A 20,756-nucleotide genomic window follows, 5' to 3' on the forward strand; every position below is an offset into this window, starting at 1 on the left:
AGACTGGGATAGGAGAGATAATACATGTATAAAGGCACTCGTCTAACACGCAATTGGCCTAAGTTTAATCATGGGCACCACATCATTCGCCAGGCACCACTTGGTGTGCCTTCAACCCCTTGAAAAACCAAACAGGCCACAAATTCAGACACTCGTTCAGGGGATAATCCTAGGAGCACAGTGCTTAATGAGTCAGTACACCTAGATTTGTGAGCTCTAATTTGTGAGCTGTACTAAACACATTTCTGCTGGGTTCCTTGTCAGAATGAGATTTTGTAAATACTGATGACTTACTTACTACTACTTGCCAGGAACCATTTTAAATACAATCAGAAGCTGCAGGTTTATGCCTAAATCTGCTTTAAGCCATGATTTATTGCTTAAAGTAAAATTATCTAACATAAACAAAGTGTTGAATTATCACTTTGCCATTGATAGCATAATACCTGGAAGGAATTAATTTTAGATTTGTATACTTTTCATAGTAATAAAAGCTATGTGTATTTGTGCATATATTAGTGTACTTTTGTGTGTATATTCGTTAGATATCAGAGGGATACTAGAACAAATTATTTCAAGGAAAATATATAAATATTAATTGTAGGCATATTACCTATTACTTCACCCCTTTGTGTTCTGGATCAGTCAAAGGCTAAAGGCCATAGTAGCAGAAAAACTGGCAACTATTGACTTAAATGGCAAATGAATTAATTGGCTCACATAAGTGTATAGAGTTATGGTCAAGTTTAGTGTTTATGCCTTTAAGCTTTGTCACTAATGGCCTGACTACATTCCATCTAAGTAGAGATGGTTGCTATATTTTAAGTTTGGTTTTTTTGTTCTTTGAATTGTTACTGGTCCTTATAGGCCTTTCTTGGCTAGTGAGGTTTTTAAAATACGTGCATTGTTGTTTTTGGCTACCAGACTTAAGTATTTGTGCCATTTCTCCTCTTAAAGCATGTTCTTGCTGTACCACTCTCTCCTAGTATGACTGGCCTACTTCATTCTCATTTCTTTTCCTCCCCATTCCTAAACCTAAAAAATAGTTCTGCTACTCATATGCTGCTGTATACTCATTTCTTAGAAACCGTCTTCTCTTTTCCTTTGATATTTTTCATTTGGATCAAGAAGTTAATTGTGATATTTTGTAGTAAAGCAGTGTCCTTTAGAACAAGAAAACTGTATAACCGAGTCTGAAAATGAGTGTTACATAGCTGATTGCAAAGGCATAGACTATTCTCGAGTTGTGGAATCATCTCTGATCATGATGATTTGTGATTTTTGTGTCTTTGCCGTATGTATCATGTTAATCTCTCTGGATCATAATTTTTTGTTGCTTAAGTCGAAATATAAATTTTTCCAATATATCCTTGAGAATTCAATAGGAAAAAATATATGGTTCTTCTGACATGGGGTAAAATTTTTATTTTATAAATTTTAACATGGGGGGACCGGAGAGATAGCACAGCGGTGGGGCATTTGCCTTGCACGTGCCTGACCCAAGACAGACCTGGGTTCTATTCCTGGTGTCCCACATGGTCCCCCCCTCCCCCCCAGCCTGCCAGGGGCAATATCTGAGTGCAGAGACAAGAGTAACCTGAGTGCCGCTGGGTATGGCCCAAAAACCAACCTACCTCCCTCCCTCCCTCCCTCCCTCCATCCAACCTACCTACCTACCTATACCTACCTACTTACCTACCTACCTACCTATACCTACCTACTTACCTACCTACCTACCTATACCTATCTACCTCTACCTACCTACCTATACCTCCCTCCCTACCTCCCTACCTCCCTCCCCCCCCACCACCCTTTCTATCTATCTAAACATGGAATATTTCTCTGCTTTGTTTTTGGGCAATGCCTGGCAATGCTTTTGTGGTGCAACTCTCAGCTCTGTGAGCTTAGATGTCACACCTGGTTGTGCTCTGGGAACCATGTGATTAAACTAGGATCTCCTGAAAGCATTTTTGCTCAGTCTGTTTAGCTATATCTCTCTGGCCCAAGCCATTTTCTTTTGCTTTCATCACTTTCATTGAGACCCAAACTTTTGAATCTGATTTCTAGAAGGCAGAATTTGTTGGTACCATGAATTAAATATAGGTATTTAATAAAACATGCAGAAATTGACAGTTTGCATTGGGTGACTTTTCTCATGGATCCTGAAATTATCTGTGTTCTTTGTGGTTTATGTGGTATTTCTTATCTGCCTTACTGTTTTGTTTAATAGGAGTCTAGAAGGAATAGAGAGATATTACGGGTTTAAGGCACTTGTCTTGCATGCAGCCTGTCCAGGCTCACTTTCAGCACAACATATAAACATATCAGTTCCAGAGGTTTGTGAGCTGCTTAGGAGTGGTCCCAAAAAGAAATAGTTAAAGGAAAATTTCCGCTCACAGGAAGCTTTATATCCTGTATTGTATAATCTAAAATATGTTTTTAAGATTCAGATTGTTTAAACTATATACTCATTATAATTTGTTGGTCTGCCTTTATTTTTTTGTTTTGTTTTTGGTTTTTGGGTCACACTCAGCAGCACTTAGGGGTTACTTCTGGTCTATGCTCAGAAATTGCTCCTGGCGGGATTTGAACCACTGTCCTTCTGTATACAAGGCAAATGCTATCTCTCCAGCCCCTATATTTTGATTTTTCTTTTCTTTTTCTTTTTTTTGGATTTTGGGTCATACCCGGCAGCAATCAGGGATTACTCCTGGCTCTATGCTCAGAAATCGCTCCTGGCAGGCTCGGGGAATCATAAGGGATGCCGAGATTCGAAACAATGACTTTCTGCTTGAAAGGCAAACGCCTTACCTCCATGCTATCTCTTCGGCCCCTGATAATTTTTAAAAAGGTCTTATATTCAGAGAAAATAGGAAATATGGCAAGCACTTACATTACTTGCAGCTGACTCTGGTTCTAATCACTAGTACTGCATATGGTCCACTACTACTGCCAGATGGGACCCAAACTCCCCTTCCCAAGGAAGATCTTACCTCTTATTTCAGGTAAAATGATAGTAGCAGCAACTTCTGTGCTGAAATTTCAGGTTTTGTCCTCATGAACAACTCAAATCCTTCTGTTTCAAAGTATACTTCATATGTTGAATTCTTAACCTCTCGTGTCTTTGTTACTTATTTGGCTTTGGGATAATTTCCACTGGGGTTCTGGAGACTTGTTGTGCTGGGAGTCAAATCCAGGCCTCTTTCATGCAATGCTTGTGCTTAGTAGATAGATCTCTGTGGACTTTCAGTGTTTTAGATGGGAATAAGGATTATTCTAGAACGACTGAAATCACAGTGAGTTTAGAATAGAGAACTGTTGAAGCCTCCACACATTTTCTCTGTCTTATTCCTGGTGTTCAGGTGTTCATTTGCACAACAGACTTTCATTGGCATTTAACTTACTAAGGGACACTTAATTTTTGTTTCACTGATTCCAAGCATCCCTTCTCACTCTGTGCGAATATTTCTTTCCAGTTTGTGACTTGCACTCAGTGAAAGATGTGGCATCATAAAAATTACTCTAAATACAAAGTTAGTAATTAAAAATAAGCCAGAGATAATCCAGGATTTCATGTGTGGGATGCTTCCTGCTCTTGGGAATATTGTTCCTTAAAAACAAATGACTCTTGAGTTCTCTTCTGTAACCAACAGGAGGACTCACCAATGGCAGTGGACGATACATCTCTGCTGCTCCCGGCGCTGAAGCCAAGTACCGAAGTGCTAGCAGTGCCTCCAGCCTCTTCAGTCCCAGCAGCACCCTTTTCTCATCCTCTCGCTTGCGGTATGGAATGTCTGATGTCATGCCCTCTGGCAGGAGCCGGCTTTTGGAAGACTTTCGAAATAACCGGTACCCCAATTTACAACTCCGGGAGATTGCTGGGCATATAATGGAATTTTCTCAAGACCAGCATGGGTCCAGGTAAGGACTTAGTTTTGGTAAATAAGATAGTTGAAGTTTTTTGTTTTTTTTTTTTTTTTTTTTTGGTTTTTGGGCCATACCCGGCGGTGCTCAGGGGTTACTCCTGGCGGTCTGCTCAGAAATAGCTCCTGGCAGGCACGGGGGACCATATGGGACACCGGGATTCGAACCAACCACCTTAGGTCCTGGATCGGCTGCTTGCAAGGCAAACGCCTCTGTGCTATCTCTCCGGGCCCGATAGTTGAAGTTTTAACACCTTAAATTCTGATACCAAATACATCAAGTTGTCATAAAATAGTTGAAACAAAACTTATTAAGGCAATTCCCTGATCTTCTGTAGTGGAATTAGATGTGTGAGGGCTATCAGGACACAAGTGAGTGAAAAAAACTACTTAATCATCTAAACCACATGTCAGGCAAACCGGTTTACCTTCTAAAGCCATGTCTGTGTTCCTAGTTCATGAAACTCATTGAAAATCTGTAATTTTAGAAAAACTGTATAGCAGCATAAGAGACACATGGGTGCCTTTGCTATTTTGCTATTTTACTCACCATGTAAAGTCTTATTCTCAGATACTAAGAAAATGAAGTTTGGGTTTCTGCTTCTTGGGTACTACAACTCCACTGCTTTTCTTAGTTGTGTCACTCTGTGGAACAACTCTAAAAAGTCTGTGTAGAGATGAGTATGGAACAGATTTTTATAAAACGGAGTTTCGACCTTTTTGTTTGTCTGTTCCAGTAGGCTTCACAGACTGACAACCCTCTTCTGGGGGAAAGGCATAATTGTAAATTCATCCTCCAATATTCTATATTTATCTTCTTGACTATGACCACAAAAAACAGCATCTGAAGAACCAGTATCCTCAATGTTCTGTTAGATTGTTAATTGGGCCAGACAATCCCATGTTTGGCAGACTCAGAGTCTAAGCCAGACTTAGAGAGATGGAGTTCTTCTGATGTGCCCCCAGAATTAAAAAACAAATAAATGAAATGAAGTAAATGCCACTTCAGAAGACATGGCATTACATATATTACAAGTTGTTTCATATTCCTAATGAATAATGCTTCAGATGAATATGATTTGAGCACAGTGACAAAGATCATAAGCTTTGGTTTTTGGATGTGAGAATGGTTTCTAAAGGAAAGTCAGCTTTCCTTGTGTTAAACCCTCGTATTACTTACTCTTCTTCTATCTCTCCTTTTATGTACATTTAAAGAGAATTGTGTCCTGTAAGTTTAAATATACTTTGAAAAGTTCAATTACCATGCTCTGTCATATACATCTTGAAACCTTTCCCTTCCTTCCACACCCCTCCACTTTTGTGTGACCAGTATGTGACACTTAAAAAGTTGTTCTGATAATACTACAGAAGTGGAATATAGGGGCTAGAGAGATAGCATGGAGGTAAGGCATTTGCCTTGCAATCAGAAGGACAGTGGTTCGAATCCTGGCATCCCATATGATCCCTCGAGCCTGCCAGGATTGATTTCTGATCGTAGAGCCAGAAATCCTGAATGCTGCTAGGTGTGACCCAAAAACCAAAACAAACAAATTAAAAAGAGTGGAATATAATTATTTTGTGATGAAATACAAAAGAAAAGCATGGGTCCCTCACACTAAGATTTTCTTTTCAGAAAGTCTAAAAATGAGATAAAGTGATTCATTTAAATAACACTGTTTATATGCATACATAGTAGTTTCCTAGTTGATACATTACATAAATTAAGCTACCCTTTATTTTTGAGTGTTCTTAAAATGCTGTGATTTCCACTTTTCACTTTGTACTTCAGATTCATTCAGCTGAAACTAGAGCGTGCCACACCAGCTGAGCGCCAGCTTGTCTTCAATGAAATCCTCCAGGCTGCTTACCAGTTAATGGTGGATGTATTCGGAAATTACGTCATTCAGAAGTTCTTTGAAGTAAGCTTTGTTCTTTCTATCCTTTGATTTGAGAGAATCTCCAGATCATTTTGCTTTTCATGAGCTGTGCTTAGAAGTGCTTTGCCATTCATTCTAATTCTCAAAATGAAGTGTGTGTGGTCTTTTTGAAGAACTTTTTAATGTTTCTCCAATTTACTAGCAGCAGCCCATTATTTATTTAAGTGTCCAAGCAGATGATCCCAGTTGTATTTTAGACTCGTATTTGGAGAGCCATTGTCCAAACATTATTTTGATTTTTTTTTTTTTTTGTGGTTTTTGGGTCACACCCGGCAGTGCTCAGGGGTTACTCCTGGCTCCATGCTCAGAAATTGCTCCTGGCAGGCACGGGGGACCATATGGGACGCCGGGATTCAAACCGATGACCTTCTGCATGAAAGGCAAACACCTTACCTCCATGCTATCTCTCTGGCCCCTTATTTTGATTATTAATATTTTCACTAAATATATTTCTGGAGGAAATAATTTTTAGAAGATAATTTTAGTAGCATCACAGTAACATTCTGAAAATCAATATTTTAAGGAATCTTAGAGATTCTGTATATATCAACTTGTTAACATCATAACTGGTAACCATATGGGCTATAGAAATTTTCCCCTTAACTTACGTTGTAGGCTTTTAGTCCGTCTTTCTCCCCTTTGTTTTTAGGCTACACCCGGTGGCATTCAGGGGTTACTCCTGGCTCTGTGCTTAGAAATTGCTTCTGGCAGGCTGAGGAGACCATATGGGATGCCGGGGATCCGGGATTCTGGGATTGAACGTGGGTCAGTTTGTCCCAGGTCGACAGCATACGAGCCAAATGCCCTACCACTGTACTATCTCTCTGGCCCCCTTTAAATTCCTTTAAGCTTCTCTTATTCGTTCATTTTTTTGTGTTTTTGTTCCTTTTTGGGTCACACCCAACAGTGAGTGTTCAGGGCTTACTATTGCCTTGCTGTATTTGGTGCCAGGGATCAAACAAACCTGGTTCAACTGTATGCAAGGAGCAGCCTTAATACCCATAGTATCTCTCGACCGCGCACATGTGTGTGCGCTCGCATGCGGTCTGGTTTTTGGACCACATCTGATGGCGCTCTGGGGTTACTGTTCTCTCTGCACTCAGAAATTATTCCTGGCAGGAGTAGTAATGTCAGCTTTTTATCATTGTTTTTGTATAGGATTAATGGGATTGTTGGACCAATGGATTTTTCACTTATCATTGTTAGTTCAGGTTTTATGGTACCAACAACTCCAAGTTATAAATGAAAGGCTTTAAATGGGTCCCAGAGCAATACTACAGCAGATAGGGCACTTGCTTTGCAAGCAGCTGACCCAGATTTAATACCAGGTATTCCATACTGTCCCCTGAAAATTGCTAGGTGTGACCCCAAAAACAAAACATTGAGATGAAGGACCTGATAAGAAGGTGGGAGTACTATAATCCTGTACATGATCTACCCCTAGGGAAAATAAATGAATGAAATTCTAATTTGCTTTATTTTCATGAAGTTAAAAATGATAGATCATCCATAACCTTCTCTTTTCAACTTAATGAAATTTAAGTGTTTTGGTTTTTTGTTTGTTTGTTTGTTTGTTTTTTGTTTTGGTTTTTGGGTCACAGCCAGCAACACTCAGGTTACTCCTGGCTCTACACTCAGAAATCTATCCTGCCAGGCTTGGGGGACCATATGGGATGCCGGGATTTGAACCACCACCCTTCTATCTCTCCGGCCTAAGTTTAAGTTTTTAAATGCTGGATTCTCTAACCACGTGCAAAGAACCTATTTGAAAACAGCTCTTATAATTTTAGAATGTCTTCTTTGAGTTTGTCATAGGTTGTAAAAATAGCAAGATCTCTAGCTTCAGAGGTTAATAATACCACCACATGGCAGAATTAACAATGGAATACAGCCATATGATTGGCATTAACTAAAGAACTCCCTGGCTTTAGAAAAAAATGAGTAGGTTACAAACTAATAATTTTAGTTTTTAGTTTCATGATTAAGCTATTCAAAAGAAAATAAAAAACTGAGGCTAGAAAACCTATCAATATCATGTTTTCACATTTCAATATTCAACATTTCCTGTTGATTCCAACATTTCTCCTTGACTCTGTTACCTTGTGTAAACAGATAGTACCACAATCTTGAAGTGTTGAAGTAGGGTGCTCATTGAAAATGTGACCAAAGGCAGGCTATTTAAACAAAACTTTTAGTTAATCATAGGTGACAGGGCTAAAGGTTATGGCAGCAGTTGATTAAAAAAAAAAAGGCTTTGATTTCTCTGATTTCTTTCCTTCTTCCTAAGTAATGGTGTTCACCCACACATTATTTCTAGTTTGGCAGCCTTGAACAGAAGCTGGCATTGGCGGAACGAATTCGGGGCCATGTTCTTTCATTGGCGTTACAGATGTATGGCTGCCGTGTTATCCAGAAAGCTCTTGAATTTATTCCCTCAGACCAGCAGGTAATTGTAAGTTTCCCCTTTAACTTTTCTCTTGGTGTTTGGTGTCTCTCCATGGTATGCGCAAGAAACACTGTGAATTTGTCCATCTCTCCCCATCCTCCTACCCCAAACACAAATGTACATACTTTGGTGCTGTGGTTGCCTTTCTTTGCATGGCAAGCATGAAAAGTTAATTTTGTAGTTGTGTTAAAACTTGGGAATTGTATTAAACCAAACATTAATTGTTAACATATGCAATTTTGTAGGTTATTAGTTGGTGCTCTTTGGCAAAAATTGAGCGGGTTAAACATTAATTAAATCATCTCTCTTTTTTTAACCATATCTGATTACTACAGCATTCCAAAGTTTTGTTTAGCTCACCGTAAAGGTTTTTATTCTTCTTCATCCTGCCACCTTTTCTGGGAGTGCTGCCTGCCCTGGGCATGGTCTGGCCTGAGTCCTGCTCAGAGTGTGGTGTGAAGGAGCGAGAAGCACAGCAGTAGCAAGTAGGGTACATGGGACATTGGGGTTCAAGTGGGAATGTAGGGGGCAAGAGACAACAGATCTGACTTTTCAGGCAGCACTACTCAACCCTTTTCTGGCCATGGCCCCCTAGTCTCAACCTGTCACCCCTTGACACAATTTTCACTTATGGCTCCTTTGGATAAATATTCTAGTGGTCCATATGGCTCATCTGGCACCCCCACCCCCAAGGATCAATCACTGTGTTAGGTACTGAGAGTGGGCGCTCACAGCAAATGTCCCACATAGCTTCAGGAACAGTCAGAGAGAAGGTCCAGCCCGGCATCACACAGATCCCAGACCCAGGGACCCTGTCATGCGCATCGTGGGTGTGTGTTTGCTGCTGTGCTGGGCAATGTGTGAGCCTCGGGTGCTTCTGATGCCACCCTACCTATTCCAGCCTTTGGGCTCTGAGCTCACACAGTGTGCTCAAGGTGGGGACGGCCCCAGTCTGGCAATGATGACTCACTTGCCCTCACTGAGAACAAAGTTCGATAATGAGAATCTTTGTTAATGGACTCAGGTCTGAGCCAGTTGGGGCATCTGGAACCTCTTGTTCCAGATAGAGACCAGAGACCACACAGCACAGGTGTCTGGTGATGATAGGTGAGGATCTGAGTGGCCTTATAGGTGTGGTGTTAGGGTGTTAGCCAAAACTGAGCAAATGTTGGAGGCACATCCATAAGTTCAGGGTTCATTCAGCTCGGGCCCAAGATGTGGCAGAGATGAGGGGGCTGTTGTAGTTAGTTCCTCTCAGCAGGGCTGATAGTACTGCTACTTGAGGATTTCTTTTACCAGTCAGTTAATTACCAGGCTTCTTATTTGTTCTCTGGGATTACTGTCATGGATTAAAATCATCAGCTTTAACTTTTCCCAAAGGCTTTCTCTTTTTGATTTGATATATCTTGTAAACTCTGAAAACTTCTTGTTATGGATAACCGAGTATTTTCTTGATGCAATTTTATTATATTTTTAATTTAAGTATTTGTAATCACTATGAATTATAGTTATTTATTATTGAGTTTCAGGCTCACAGTATTCTAACACAAATCTCACCAGTGCCCACTCCCCCACCTTCCTCTAGAGCAGACACCTTTTCACTCCATCATTGTCCTAGTGTTTCTTCGCCAACACTATGGGAAGTGTTTAGGCACATCCTAATCAGAATGATGAAAGCCATAGAGATAGAATACTTAAAACAGACGCCAGGTTGCAGCCCACTTCCAATCCAGTGGCAAGCTTCCTTGAAGAACACTTCACCTGCACTTCTTTTCTATTGTCAAAGCCATCCATGTAGCAATAAATTGTATGAGTTTATCTTTTCTTATTGCCAAGTAGTATTCCATTATGTATAGTGCCACAATGAAACACAGGAGTGCAAATGCCATTTCTGGATTTGAATTCTTGAGGTATATTCTAAGAGTAGGATTGCTGGGTTATATGGAAGCTCAACTGCTGTTCTTTTGAGGAATGTCCATTTTGACTACCAAACAGACTGAATCAGTCAACATTCCCACCAGCAGTGAAGGAAGCCCCCCCCCCCAATCCTTGACAATACTGGTGGTTGTTTTTGTTTGTTATTAAGTGAGTGCCACTTAAAATCTGCTCACAGATTTTTGTCCTGTACTACTGTTAGTCTACTGATGAGTCCTTCCAATGAATTTTTTATTTTGCCTACCAATTTTTTCAGTTTTGTCATTTCTACTTGTAGTCTTTTCATTTCTGCTCTCATCCACTTTCTCTCCCCTACACACTCCCCCTTCCCCATTTTGTTTTCTTTATTCCTTGGATTGGGGCACTTTCACTAAGTAACTGAGAGCACCCTTCTGTGGTCAGTATTCTTGACTACAGTCACCTTTAGTCTTGTTTGTGTTTCCTTTTTCGGCCACACCTGGCTATGCTTACGGGTTATTCCTGGTTCTACACTGAGGAACTAACTCCGGGTGGTGCTCAGGGGACCATATGGTTGCCAGGGATTAGACCTGCATCAGCTATGTACAAGGCAAATGTCTCCCCAATATACTATCTCTTCATCTCCATGTCAGCTTTAATCTTAACATTGTGAAACCCTTCCGGATTTAGTTTCTTCATTTGAAGGTTGAGTTGTGTGCACGGCTATGTTATTTACAGGTGATTAACTGACATATACACAGTTTGCCGTAAACAGGATAGCCCAAACAAATTATTTGGTCTTGAACCTGACAGTTCTAGGATGATTTTGTTAAGTCATTTAATGTGCCTTTACTTTGGTTTCCTCATCTCTTGTATGGCTAATGCACATAGCTGTTACTGTCATTCATTGAACAATAACATGGACTATGCCTATTCTAGAGTAAGTCTGAGGTTAAATTCTTATTAGAAGTAATGTGTACTTTACAGTGCAGGACTTTTATGATAAACATGATTGATTGTACGTAAAATTCTCTTATTACAGTGGACTGCATATATCCTCCTTTCCATTTGGAGATGTCTTTTTTAAAATGTTTTTTTAAATCTCTAGAAGTCCTTTGCAAGCTGGAAAACTGGGGGTATTTGTTACCATTACCTGAAGTTTGATAACATTGGGAAATTTCCCCGTGAGGCAGTCCTGCTGCCATACTGTCATAGTCATGTCCATTTTCATTCTCATGGGCTCTCTGTTTCATGCTTTTTGTGTTTGGTCAGCAGAACAGAGGTTGTCCAAGCATTTTCTCGCTATGATTCTGGTGGTGCTTTTTTCCCCTTGTTTTCAATAGAATGAGATGGTTCGGGAACTGGATGGCCACGTCCTAAAGTGCGTGAAAGACCAGAATGGAAATCATGTGGTCCAGAAGTGCATTGAATGTGTGCAGCCCCAGTCTTTACAGTTCATCATCGATGCTTTTAAAGGGCAGGTAAGTGACTTAGGAAAGGAAGAAGGAAAGCAACACTAGGCTTGGTGTAAGCAGAGAATTGGACAGGATTTGATGAGTGATCTCTAGCGCTTTTTAATTCAGTTTAGACCAGTGTTTCTCAATTGTTTCCTGACCATGATACCTTGTTTTCTTCCTGTAAGCACCCTTGGCCCCCTAGTCTTATCCCTGAGCCCAGTTTACATGATTTTCATGTGTTCGCAGACCCCCCTCCCCATATCCCAGGGCCATATGACCCCTATGAGAGAAAGTGTTGTAGATTCTAATAATTGACTCCTCTGCTTGGGTGTCAGATGCATAACTCTGTATCCTCATCTTTTCCCTGAGTAGTCGATGAGGTTCTCTCCATCATTAATGCATTTGTCCTCTCACATTGGGATAAGACTTAGAATTAAAGCTCATATTTCTTTTTTTTTTTAAGCCAGTCAAATTGAGCAGTGTGTGTGGGGGTTATATACCAACTTTTGTGATACTAATGTTAATAAGTTCTGATAAGCCACTGCCATCGGACCAGCCAAAAGCTCATATTTCAATTTTCGTTTAAGTTAAAAAACATTTTAGGACTGGAGAGACAGCACAGTGGTAGAGTATTAGCCTTGCATGCAGCCAGGCGGTGGTTTTTTTATCCTGGCATTCCATATCCCTGTGCATGCCAGGAGTGATTTCTGAGTGCAGAGTCAGGAGTAACCCCTGAGTGCTGGCGGGTGTAAAAACACCCCCCCCCCACCACCTCAATTTTAAACATTTCTGTTTTGTTTTGGTTTGGTTTTGGGCACACCTGGCAGTACTCCTGGCTCTGTGCTCAGAAATCACTCCCAGCAGGCTCAGGGGACCATATTGGTTGATGGGAATTGATACCAGGTCCGTCCTGAGTCGGCCGAATGTAAGGCAAATGGCCTACCTCTGTGCTATCTCTCCGACCCCCCATTTTAAACTTATAAAAGTAAAATTTATACCAGAATTGCATTATTTGTAGAACTGAACTTTTATAGATAATGTGTTGCTATATCTTTAAAATAATGAACTGGTTCTTAAGTTGGGGTATGGGCAAGCAGTTATCAATTTGATTTCATGCTATGAATCCAGAGTTGGCTTCTGACTTCTTATTCACTTGTATTATGAACCTTATACTTTTCGTTTCAAAGCAGATTTGGCATTTTACTTGGGCTTTTACAGAAATATCTTTTGTTTTGTTTTGGTTTTTGGGTCACACCGGGCAGTGCTCAGGGGGTTACTTCTGGCTCTATGCTCTGAAATTGCTCCTGGCAGGCTTGGAGGACCATATGGGATGCTGGGATGCAAACCACCGTCCTTTGCATGCAAGGCAACTGCCCTATCTTCATGCTATCTCTTCAGCCCCCAGACATACTTTTTTTTTTTTTTTAATTGGTTATTCTTTTCTTTTCTTTGCAAAATATCAGTGTTCTTTTACCTCTGGGGCCAAGTGCTAAACTACATTAAAAGAGGAAGTTTTTATTTAAACATTTTTACTGAAGTACTAGGATTTACATTACTTCTCATGCACACATCATTCCAACACCATACACATTACCACCTCTACCGGTAAAAGGAAGTTTGAAAAAATCAGTTTATGGGGCTGGAACAATAGTACAGTGGGTAGGGTGTTTTTCTGGCAAGCAACCACGTGGGTTCAGTCCCCAGCCCAGGCCCATCTGGGGACAGAGCCAGGAGTAACTCCTGAGCATTGCTGAGTGTGCCCCATCCTCCCCCCAGTTGGCGTATTAGATTACATTGTGGAGTTGAAAGAGTTTATAACATAATATCTCCATGTATAAAATTTACTCACCACCAAGTTTCATTGTCAGAGGAATGGAATTCTACTTTTTTGTTTCTGGAAAGCACCCCAAATAAATTGAGTGTTGTGCTTTGTCTATGAAAGCAATCAGAATTTGATTCTCGTTCTTCCTTTTTTATGTTTAACCATTTTCTTTGGAGCTGTCAATACTGAATCTTAGTTAAATGTAGTTTCCATGATTATGACTTTTTATTTCTTTCAATGCTTCTTGGGAAAGTGTTCTTAAGCTCTGGGTTTATGTGCACTGGTGAATCCTAGAATTACTTAAAATGAAATTTACTCAATTGTACACACACACACGCACACAGGAACAACCAGCAGTGCTCATGAGCTACTCCCAGCTCTGTGCTTGGGACCATGCAATGCCAGGAATTAAAATGGGTTTGATTGCATGCAACAACTTCAATGTTATATTTTTGGACTTTTGAGTCAAACAAGGAAATAAATCCTGACTGTCATTTGCTATTTGTATGACTGTGGGCACATTATTTAAACTTGTAGTAAGTTCAGTTTTCTGATTTTTAGGCTTAGAATAAGCATGGCGATGTCTCAGGGTCATTTTGAGGTGGATTCATGTTCTAATGAGTACAAGCAGGACTGTAGCACTGAATGTGGCAGCTATCATTTTTGGGTTTCTTATTTGTTTATCTGCCCTAGGTATTTGCTTTGTCCACTCATCCCTATGGCTGCCGAGTGATTCAGAGGATCCTGGAGCACTGTCTCCCTGACCAGACACTCCCTATTTTAGAGGAACTTCACCAGCACACAGAGCAACTTGTGCAGGTAGTCGAGTTGCCAGTAGAGTAACTGCAAACACCTGTGGGCTCGTGCAAGCCCAGAGCTTGTGTGTTATCTCAGAACAGGTATCTGTTCCTGGAGAGGTTAATGTGAGTGTGTTTGAAGTGCCCAGTGAACATTCTGGGCAAATTTTCATTTCCACCAACCTGGTTTGTCTTCTATGAATTTGTGTAACTTTTGGTGCCCCTCCCCTTGGAATCCTGACACCTGTCTGCCAGGGATCAGTTCTAGATTAGCTTTGCAATGTCTCCCAGCCACCTTCTGAGACAGGCTGCCTCCAAGTTGCTGAGTTGGGTTAGTTAGATTTCTTTCTAGCCTTGTTATTGTACCACTGAAAATTTCTCCCATGTACTAAACATTTAGGTACCTGCTACTTACTGAGTCTTGGACTAAAGTAACTTGTTTTTGTTTTAATTCTTTGTTTGTTTTGGTGGAAGATAGAATAGGAAGACTTACTAAATATTATAGGACAATTTGAAAGTTCAGAAAGAGTCAATGAAATTTATCTACATATATGCATATCACCCAGAAGCAAACACATTTGACGTGGACTAGTTTTTTCATACATTGATTTATATTAAGATGTCACGGTTTACAGTAGTATTGATGCTGTTTTATGATTTACAGCCCCCACTACCAGGGTGTGTCCCATTGACATTCTTTACTTTTTTCTTAGAGGATTGTTACAAAATTTTACTTTAAACATATAAAAAAAATATAATCATTGTTCTCTTTTCCTTATTTGCACATGTTCTCAAAATAGCTTTAACTGTAGATGTGAAATGTTGATGTGCACTTTGTGCTTTGTTACGCTCTGTTGTTAGAAATAGGCTTAGTGAACATTTTTACAGTTCTGTTCTTCTCATCTTCCACATTTATTTAAATGAAAGAAAACCTTTTTATATGTGTGTGTATTTCTTTCCAAACAACCACCCAGGACCTTTAATGTGTATACATACATATATATATGTATATGTATATGTATATGTATATGTATATGTATATATATTCCTTCCAGTGCCTAGTAATATGTATTTTATTTTTTAATATTGGGAAGGACTGTCCTTCCCTGTTTGTTTTCCAAACTTTTATATGTCCATTAGTGTTTAGAAGAGCTAATAGTGTTGATTAGACCTAAGGTTAAGTAACCCATAGAATTAATTGTTCTATAAATTTTATTTGTGTTGTTGCTTGTCACACAGGATCAATATGGAAATTATGTAATCCAACATGTATTGGAGCATGGTCGTCCTGAGGATAAAAGTAAAATTGTAGCAGAAATTCGAGGCAATGTACTTGTACTGAGTCAACACAAATTTGCAAGGTATGTGCTTTGAATTACACAGGTTCTTCCATAAAAGGAGTACATAGTTTTGTGTTTCGCTTACTAATTTATTTTGGTTTCTGGGCCACACCCAGTAATGCTCAGGGATTACTCCAGGTATGCTCGAGGGACCATATGGGATGCCAGGGATGGAACACATACAAGGCACATACAAGACAAATGTCCTACTTTCTGTAATTTTGCTTTGTTCCCCAAAGTATTTTAGATATGCCCCAAAGTATACATACAGCTGAGCATAAGTCAGATAGTTCTGTTTGTGGGCTCCTTAGTTCTCCACAATCAGCTACTTTGAAATCTGAGGAGTATGTTTATAAATACTGTAAGGCTTGTGTTTTGAAAAATTTGACATTTCATTATTAACTAATTGAGAATTATGGTCCTTACCAGCTTCCTTTGGCACCCTCAATAAAGAAAATAGTTTACTGTATCCTTAGAATAGCCTTTGCTATCTTTTTATTATACCAGCTTAAGAATAAAATACATCTGTTTTATTCAGGCATTGCAAGATGTTTGTTTTACATAACTGTAAGAAGCGGTGCTCGGACTGAGGGAGTTGGTGGGTTAGTGAGTCAGTCTTCTGGATGAGCTTGCATCTCATACAATATGCAGAACACAGTTCTTTACATTTTTGGAATACTTTTTTTATTCCTGGTTTTCAGGATAAGTAAAGGCAGATGTGACTCATGCCACCAACCTTCCAATCTTTTGCAGTCACTGAAGGGGTCACTCATGGCAACAGTGCTTGCAGTGTTTGAAGGGATCATATTCTTTTCTTGCGGTGCTTTACAGCTGGCTATAGTATGGCTAGAAGTTGCTTGTTCCATACATGGGTTTGGATTTATGGGAGGCCTTTTTCCACTAGGCCTCTCATAATGCTCTGCCAGAGCACTGTGGGTACTGAAGTGAGCCATACAGTAGGAAAGGGGGACAAATAGACTGGAGAGAATAGTGCAAGAGGAAAGTGCTTGGCTTTTTCACAGTTGGCCCTGATTCTAGTCCTCAGCACCACAGATGGGTCTCTAAGTACTGCCAGGATCATTACTGAGCAGAACCTGGACTAGGAATAGTCTCTAATGACCCAAATCCTTCAGAGAATGGGGGAAAGGGAAAGGAGGAGAAAGTAAGGGTTGAGTACAGCAGGTAAGTCAATTGTGGATCAACCAGGGTTTGAGGATCTAATATTCACAATCCCACCCAGATTAATCCCTGAGTGCAGAACCGATATCTAGCTCTCAGTGTCACTGGGTGGGGCCACAAATAAACAAAAAGCCAAATCAATCACATATAGCTATGTTGTTTTTATTTTGGTTTTTGGGTCACACCCAGCAGCACTTAGGAGTTATTCCTGGCTCTACGCTCAGAAATAGTTCCTGGCAGCCTTGGGGGACCATATGGGATGCCAGGATTTGAACCACCGACCTTCTGCATGCAAGGCAAACACCTTACCTTCATGCTCTCTCTTCAGCCCCAGCTATGTTGTTTTTGACACTGACACACAGGTCATGAACTGCAGTTTATAACCATTAGAATAAATTGGGGCAGGACTCAGGAACTGTTCCTCATGGTTCTGGGGGTTAAACTTGGGCCTCTGCATGGAAAGCATGTGCTTCTTTGTACTCTAGAGTGAATTTTGAAAAGTCAAAAGTCTTACCCTTTGTGTATAATTGGAAGCTTCTGTCAAGTGGATTCCAATGGTCATAGCTGCTTGCTTTCTTGGAAAGACAGATCAGTACTGAGGACTAAGTTCTGCATCCCAAACCATAAATACCTGGGTCGAATTTGAGTTTATCAGAAAGTTTTGTTCATACCCTGAGCACTTTATACGTTGTAGGTGAAATTGGCCTGCATGGATAAAAGAATATCCTTAACAAAGTTACTAAAAAGAGAGTAATTCTTTGGCTGATTTAACACTTCTCTTAGCCAATGCTAGAATGACTGCATGGTTGTATAAAAACAAAGGTGGGGATGAAATGTTCTCATATCTGGCCAGCATATAAAGGTTATTGGTCAGACTGGAGAACGCAGATCACTGGATCCTGGTATTATCTACTAGGATGATCACTGTCATTCAAATTGAACATTTTTGTTTGAAGATTTTGTTTCATAATCTACATAAAAGCCTATGCACAAGCCTGGTATATCAAACTACGTAACATTGAGAGGATCCTTTCGGAGATGAGTGAAACAATTCTTGCTGTTGTGAAGCCAGAGAAAGGACCCAGGGTCTCATAGGTACAGAATGTGCACTTGTAATACTGAGCAGAGAGATTGTACAGGGGATAAGGCTATACACACTCAGGTACAATCCTCAGCACCACATACGGTTCCTTGAGCACCAAGAGGAGTAAACCCCAAGCTCTACCTTTAGGCAAAACAAAACAAATCACTGAGCTACATCCCTAGACAGCAACACCTTCTATTGGCTCAGAAACCTTTTGACTAGAAGGGACTGCTCTGATACAGGTGATGGCAATTTGTAAAATATCCAGAGGGCTGGTCTTTGGGAAGCAGAGTAAGGCAACTGGGGGAAGTTACAGGGAAGCATATATACTTAACAAAGTTCATTCATCTATCTCTCTGGTAGTTTTCTTTTTCTTTTTCGTTTTTGAGCCACACCTGGCAGTGCTCAGGGTTACTCCTAGCTCCTGCACTCAGGTCATTTCTGGTGGTCCCTGGGGAACCATATGGGATGCCAGGGATTGAACCCCGGTTGGTCTCTTTCAATGCTGTGTTATCACTGTGGCCCACTGGTATTTTTCTTAAGAAAGTAATACTTTGGGACCAGAGAGATAGCATGGAGGTAAGGCGTTTGCCTTTCATGCGGAAGGTTGGTGGTTCGAATCCCGGCATCCCATATGGTCCCCTGAGCCTGCCAGGAGCGATTTCTGAGCATAGCAGGGGTCTCAAACTCGTGATCTGCAGGCCACAAACGGCCCTCCATACAACATTTTGTGGCCCTGCCCAAGAGGAATCTTTTTTTGTTTTGTTTTGTTTTAGTTGTTTGGGTCACACCCCCCAATGTTCAAGGCCTTTGCACTCAAGGATCACCCAGACTTTGCCTACTGCAGCCCCCAGGTAGATTGAGTTTGAGACCCTGGTAGAGCCAGGAATAACTCCTGAGTGCTGCTGGGTGTAACACCCCCCCCCCCCGCAAAAAAAAAGAAAGAAAGAGGGAGGGAGGGAGGGAGGAAGGAAGGAAGGAAGGAAGGAAGGAAGGAAGGAAGGAAGGAGGGAGGGAGGGAGGGAGGGAGAAAGAAAAAAAGAAAAGAAAAGAATACTATTAGGTTCTGGAGGTGTTAAAGCAGAGGGTTCAGAATTCTGACTCCCATTTTTCTGGCAATCCAGAAGAAGAACATTTTGTGTTTGTTAGATCTAAACTTTTTGGTTCTGTTTCTATTGGAGTTTTTAATGAGCCAAAGCAGTTCTTTCCCCATTTCTCAACTTGTTATGAAAACCTTCAGCTACCTTGCCAGGTGTACTTGCCTGGTCCTACGTTCAGCAATACAGATATAGATGGTACCTCTTTTTGGTCTCTCAGTGCCCTTGGAGCTGTAGATAGAAAATAGTGCCTGTGAGGCCAACCACTGAGGAGTCAGTCACTTTTAAGCACAAAATACCTACAGCATGGCCTTTCTTCTGATGGAATAAAGCAGCGTTCCTGCTTTCTTCTCCAGGTTTATACATTTGTGAAGTATTTAGCTATGTGGACAGGCCTACTCTAGGGGCTCTGCGAGACTTGCATAAGGTAGTGAATGGCCATTCAATGGGTTCCTGTGGCATGGTTGAGCTCTGCTCGGCATAGATATAAACAAGATTGAGTTTTGGTCTTAATAAGCAGGCAGAGGCAAATAGAGACCTGTCTGCAGACTTTGGTACAAGTTGACATGGTGCTGCTTAAATTTTATGATTGTTAATCACTCGTGACACCCCAGTTAGGTGCCTGATCCTGTTCCCTTTCTTAGTAGAGGGTTGGATTGGGACAGGAGTGGCCCAAAAGTGTTTCCTAGAGGTGATTCATTGTCCCAAACTTTGGATTGTTCATTGCCCTTTGTGAGCATGGTCAGGGCAGCCACAAGACAGGGAGCCTCTTCTAATTGTTGTCTGTGGCTCTGTCTCATCGTAGTAATGTTGTGGAGAAGTGTGTCACTCACGCCTCCCGCACGGAACGCGCTGTGCTTATTGACGAGGTGTGCACCATGAACGACGGTCCCCACAGTGCCTTATACACCATGATGAAAGACCAGTATGCCAACTACGTCGTCCAGAAGATGATTGATGTGGCGGAGCCCGCACAGCGCAAGATTGTCATGCATAAGGTAGGGGCCCCGCAGTTGGCCTTCCTGGGAGGACTATGTCACTCACTCATCGATACTGTTGCTTGTTATGCTCCTCTTTCCCTGTCACAGGGATGTATGTTACCCAGGGCTGTGAGAGGCGCTCACTGAAGGATTCCCATTCTTGAGCATCAGGGCCTCCATCTGCTTGGAGACTCCCTTCTCTGTTAAAGAGATCCACTTGCTGGTCTCCTTCTACAGCCACCATTTCCTGAGGGGCTGGGCCCTCGGGCATCTAAGATGAGCCCTGTTTAGAGTGTGATGTGAGGGAGATCACCAGTAGCACAACAGTGAGAGTGGGTTGCATGGGACAGTGGGACTCAAGTGGGGGCTGAGTGTGTAGCGGTAAGACACAACAAATCTGAACTACTTAGGCAGCACTTTTCAACCTTTTTCTGGCCATTGCCCCCTAGTTTCAACCTGTCATCCCTTGACACAATTTTCACCTGTGGCTTCTTCAGAGAAAAATCTTGATGGCCCATAGGGACCATCTAACCCCCATCCCCGAGGAGCAAGCACTGTGTTAGGTACTGGGAGTGGTCGCTCACAGCAAAAGTCCCACATGGTTTCAGGAACAGTCAGAGAGAGGGTCCAGCCCGGCACCACACAGACCCCAGGCCCAGGGACCCTGCCAGGTGCATCATGGGTGTGTGTCTGCTGCCCATGCTGGCCAGTTGTGAAGCCTGGGTGCTTCTGATTCCACCCTGTCTGTATCAGCCTTTGGGCTCTGAGCTCATACAGTGTGCTCAAGGTGGAGGTAGCCCC

At 41.3% G+C, this 20,756-nt stretch overlaps 1 protein-coding gene and 1 non-coding gene across 5 annotated transcripts in view; both read left to right on the plus strand.

The window, feature by feature from the left end:
* The window catches only part of PUM1 (pumilio RNA binding family member 1), a 141,791-nt gene that overhangs the window by 117,344 nt on the left and 3,691 nt on the right, over nucleotides 1–20,756 (plus strand). For 3 of the 4 annotated variants that reach the window (XM_049774636.1, XM_049774637.1, XM_049774638.1), the window contains 7 exons: nucleotides 3,654–3,921; nucleotides 5,713–5,842; nucleotides 8,178–8,312; nucleotides 11,543–11,680; nucleotides 14,172–14,297; nucleotides 15,515–15,636; nucleotides 19,781–19,973. In XM_049774636.1, coding sequence (XP_049630593.1) covers nucleotides 3,654–3,921; nucleotides 5,713–5,842; nucleotides 8,178–8,312; nucleotides 11,543–11,680; nucleotides 14,172–14,297; nucleotides 15,515–15,636; nucleotides 19,781–19,973 — 1,112 coding nt within the window. The remainder of the gene's footprint in view (nucleotides 1–3,653; nucleotides 3,922–5,712; nucleotides 5,843–8,177; nucleotides 8,313–11,542; nucleotides 11,681–14,171; nucleotides 14,298–15,514; nucleotides 15,637–19,780; nucleotides 19,974–20,756) is intronic. The other variant, XM_049774639.1, reaches the window with a different exon arrangement.
* Nucleotides 9,258–9,342, plus strand: LOC126012461 (small nucleolar RNA SNORD103/SNORD85). Its single transcript, XR_007496928.1, has one exon. It is a non-coding gene; the product is annotated as a small nucleolar RNA SNORD103/SNORD85 (small nucleolar RNA).

This window comes from Suncus etruscus, chromosome 6 (assembly GCF_024139225.1).
Source record: "Suncus etruscus isolate mSunEtr1 chromosome 6, mSunEtr1.pri.cur, whole genome shotgun sequence".
Taxonomy (NCBI): Eukaryota; Metazoa; Chordata; class Mammalia; order Eulipotyphla; family Soricidae; genus Suncus; species Suncus etruscus.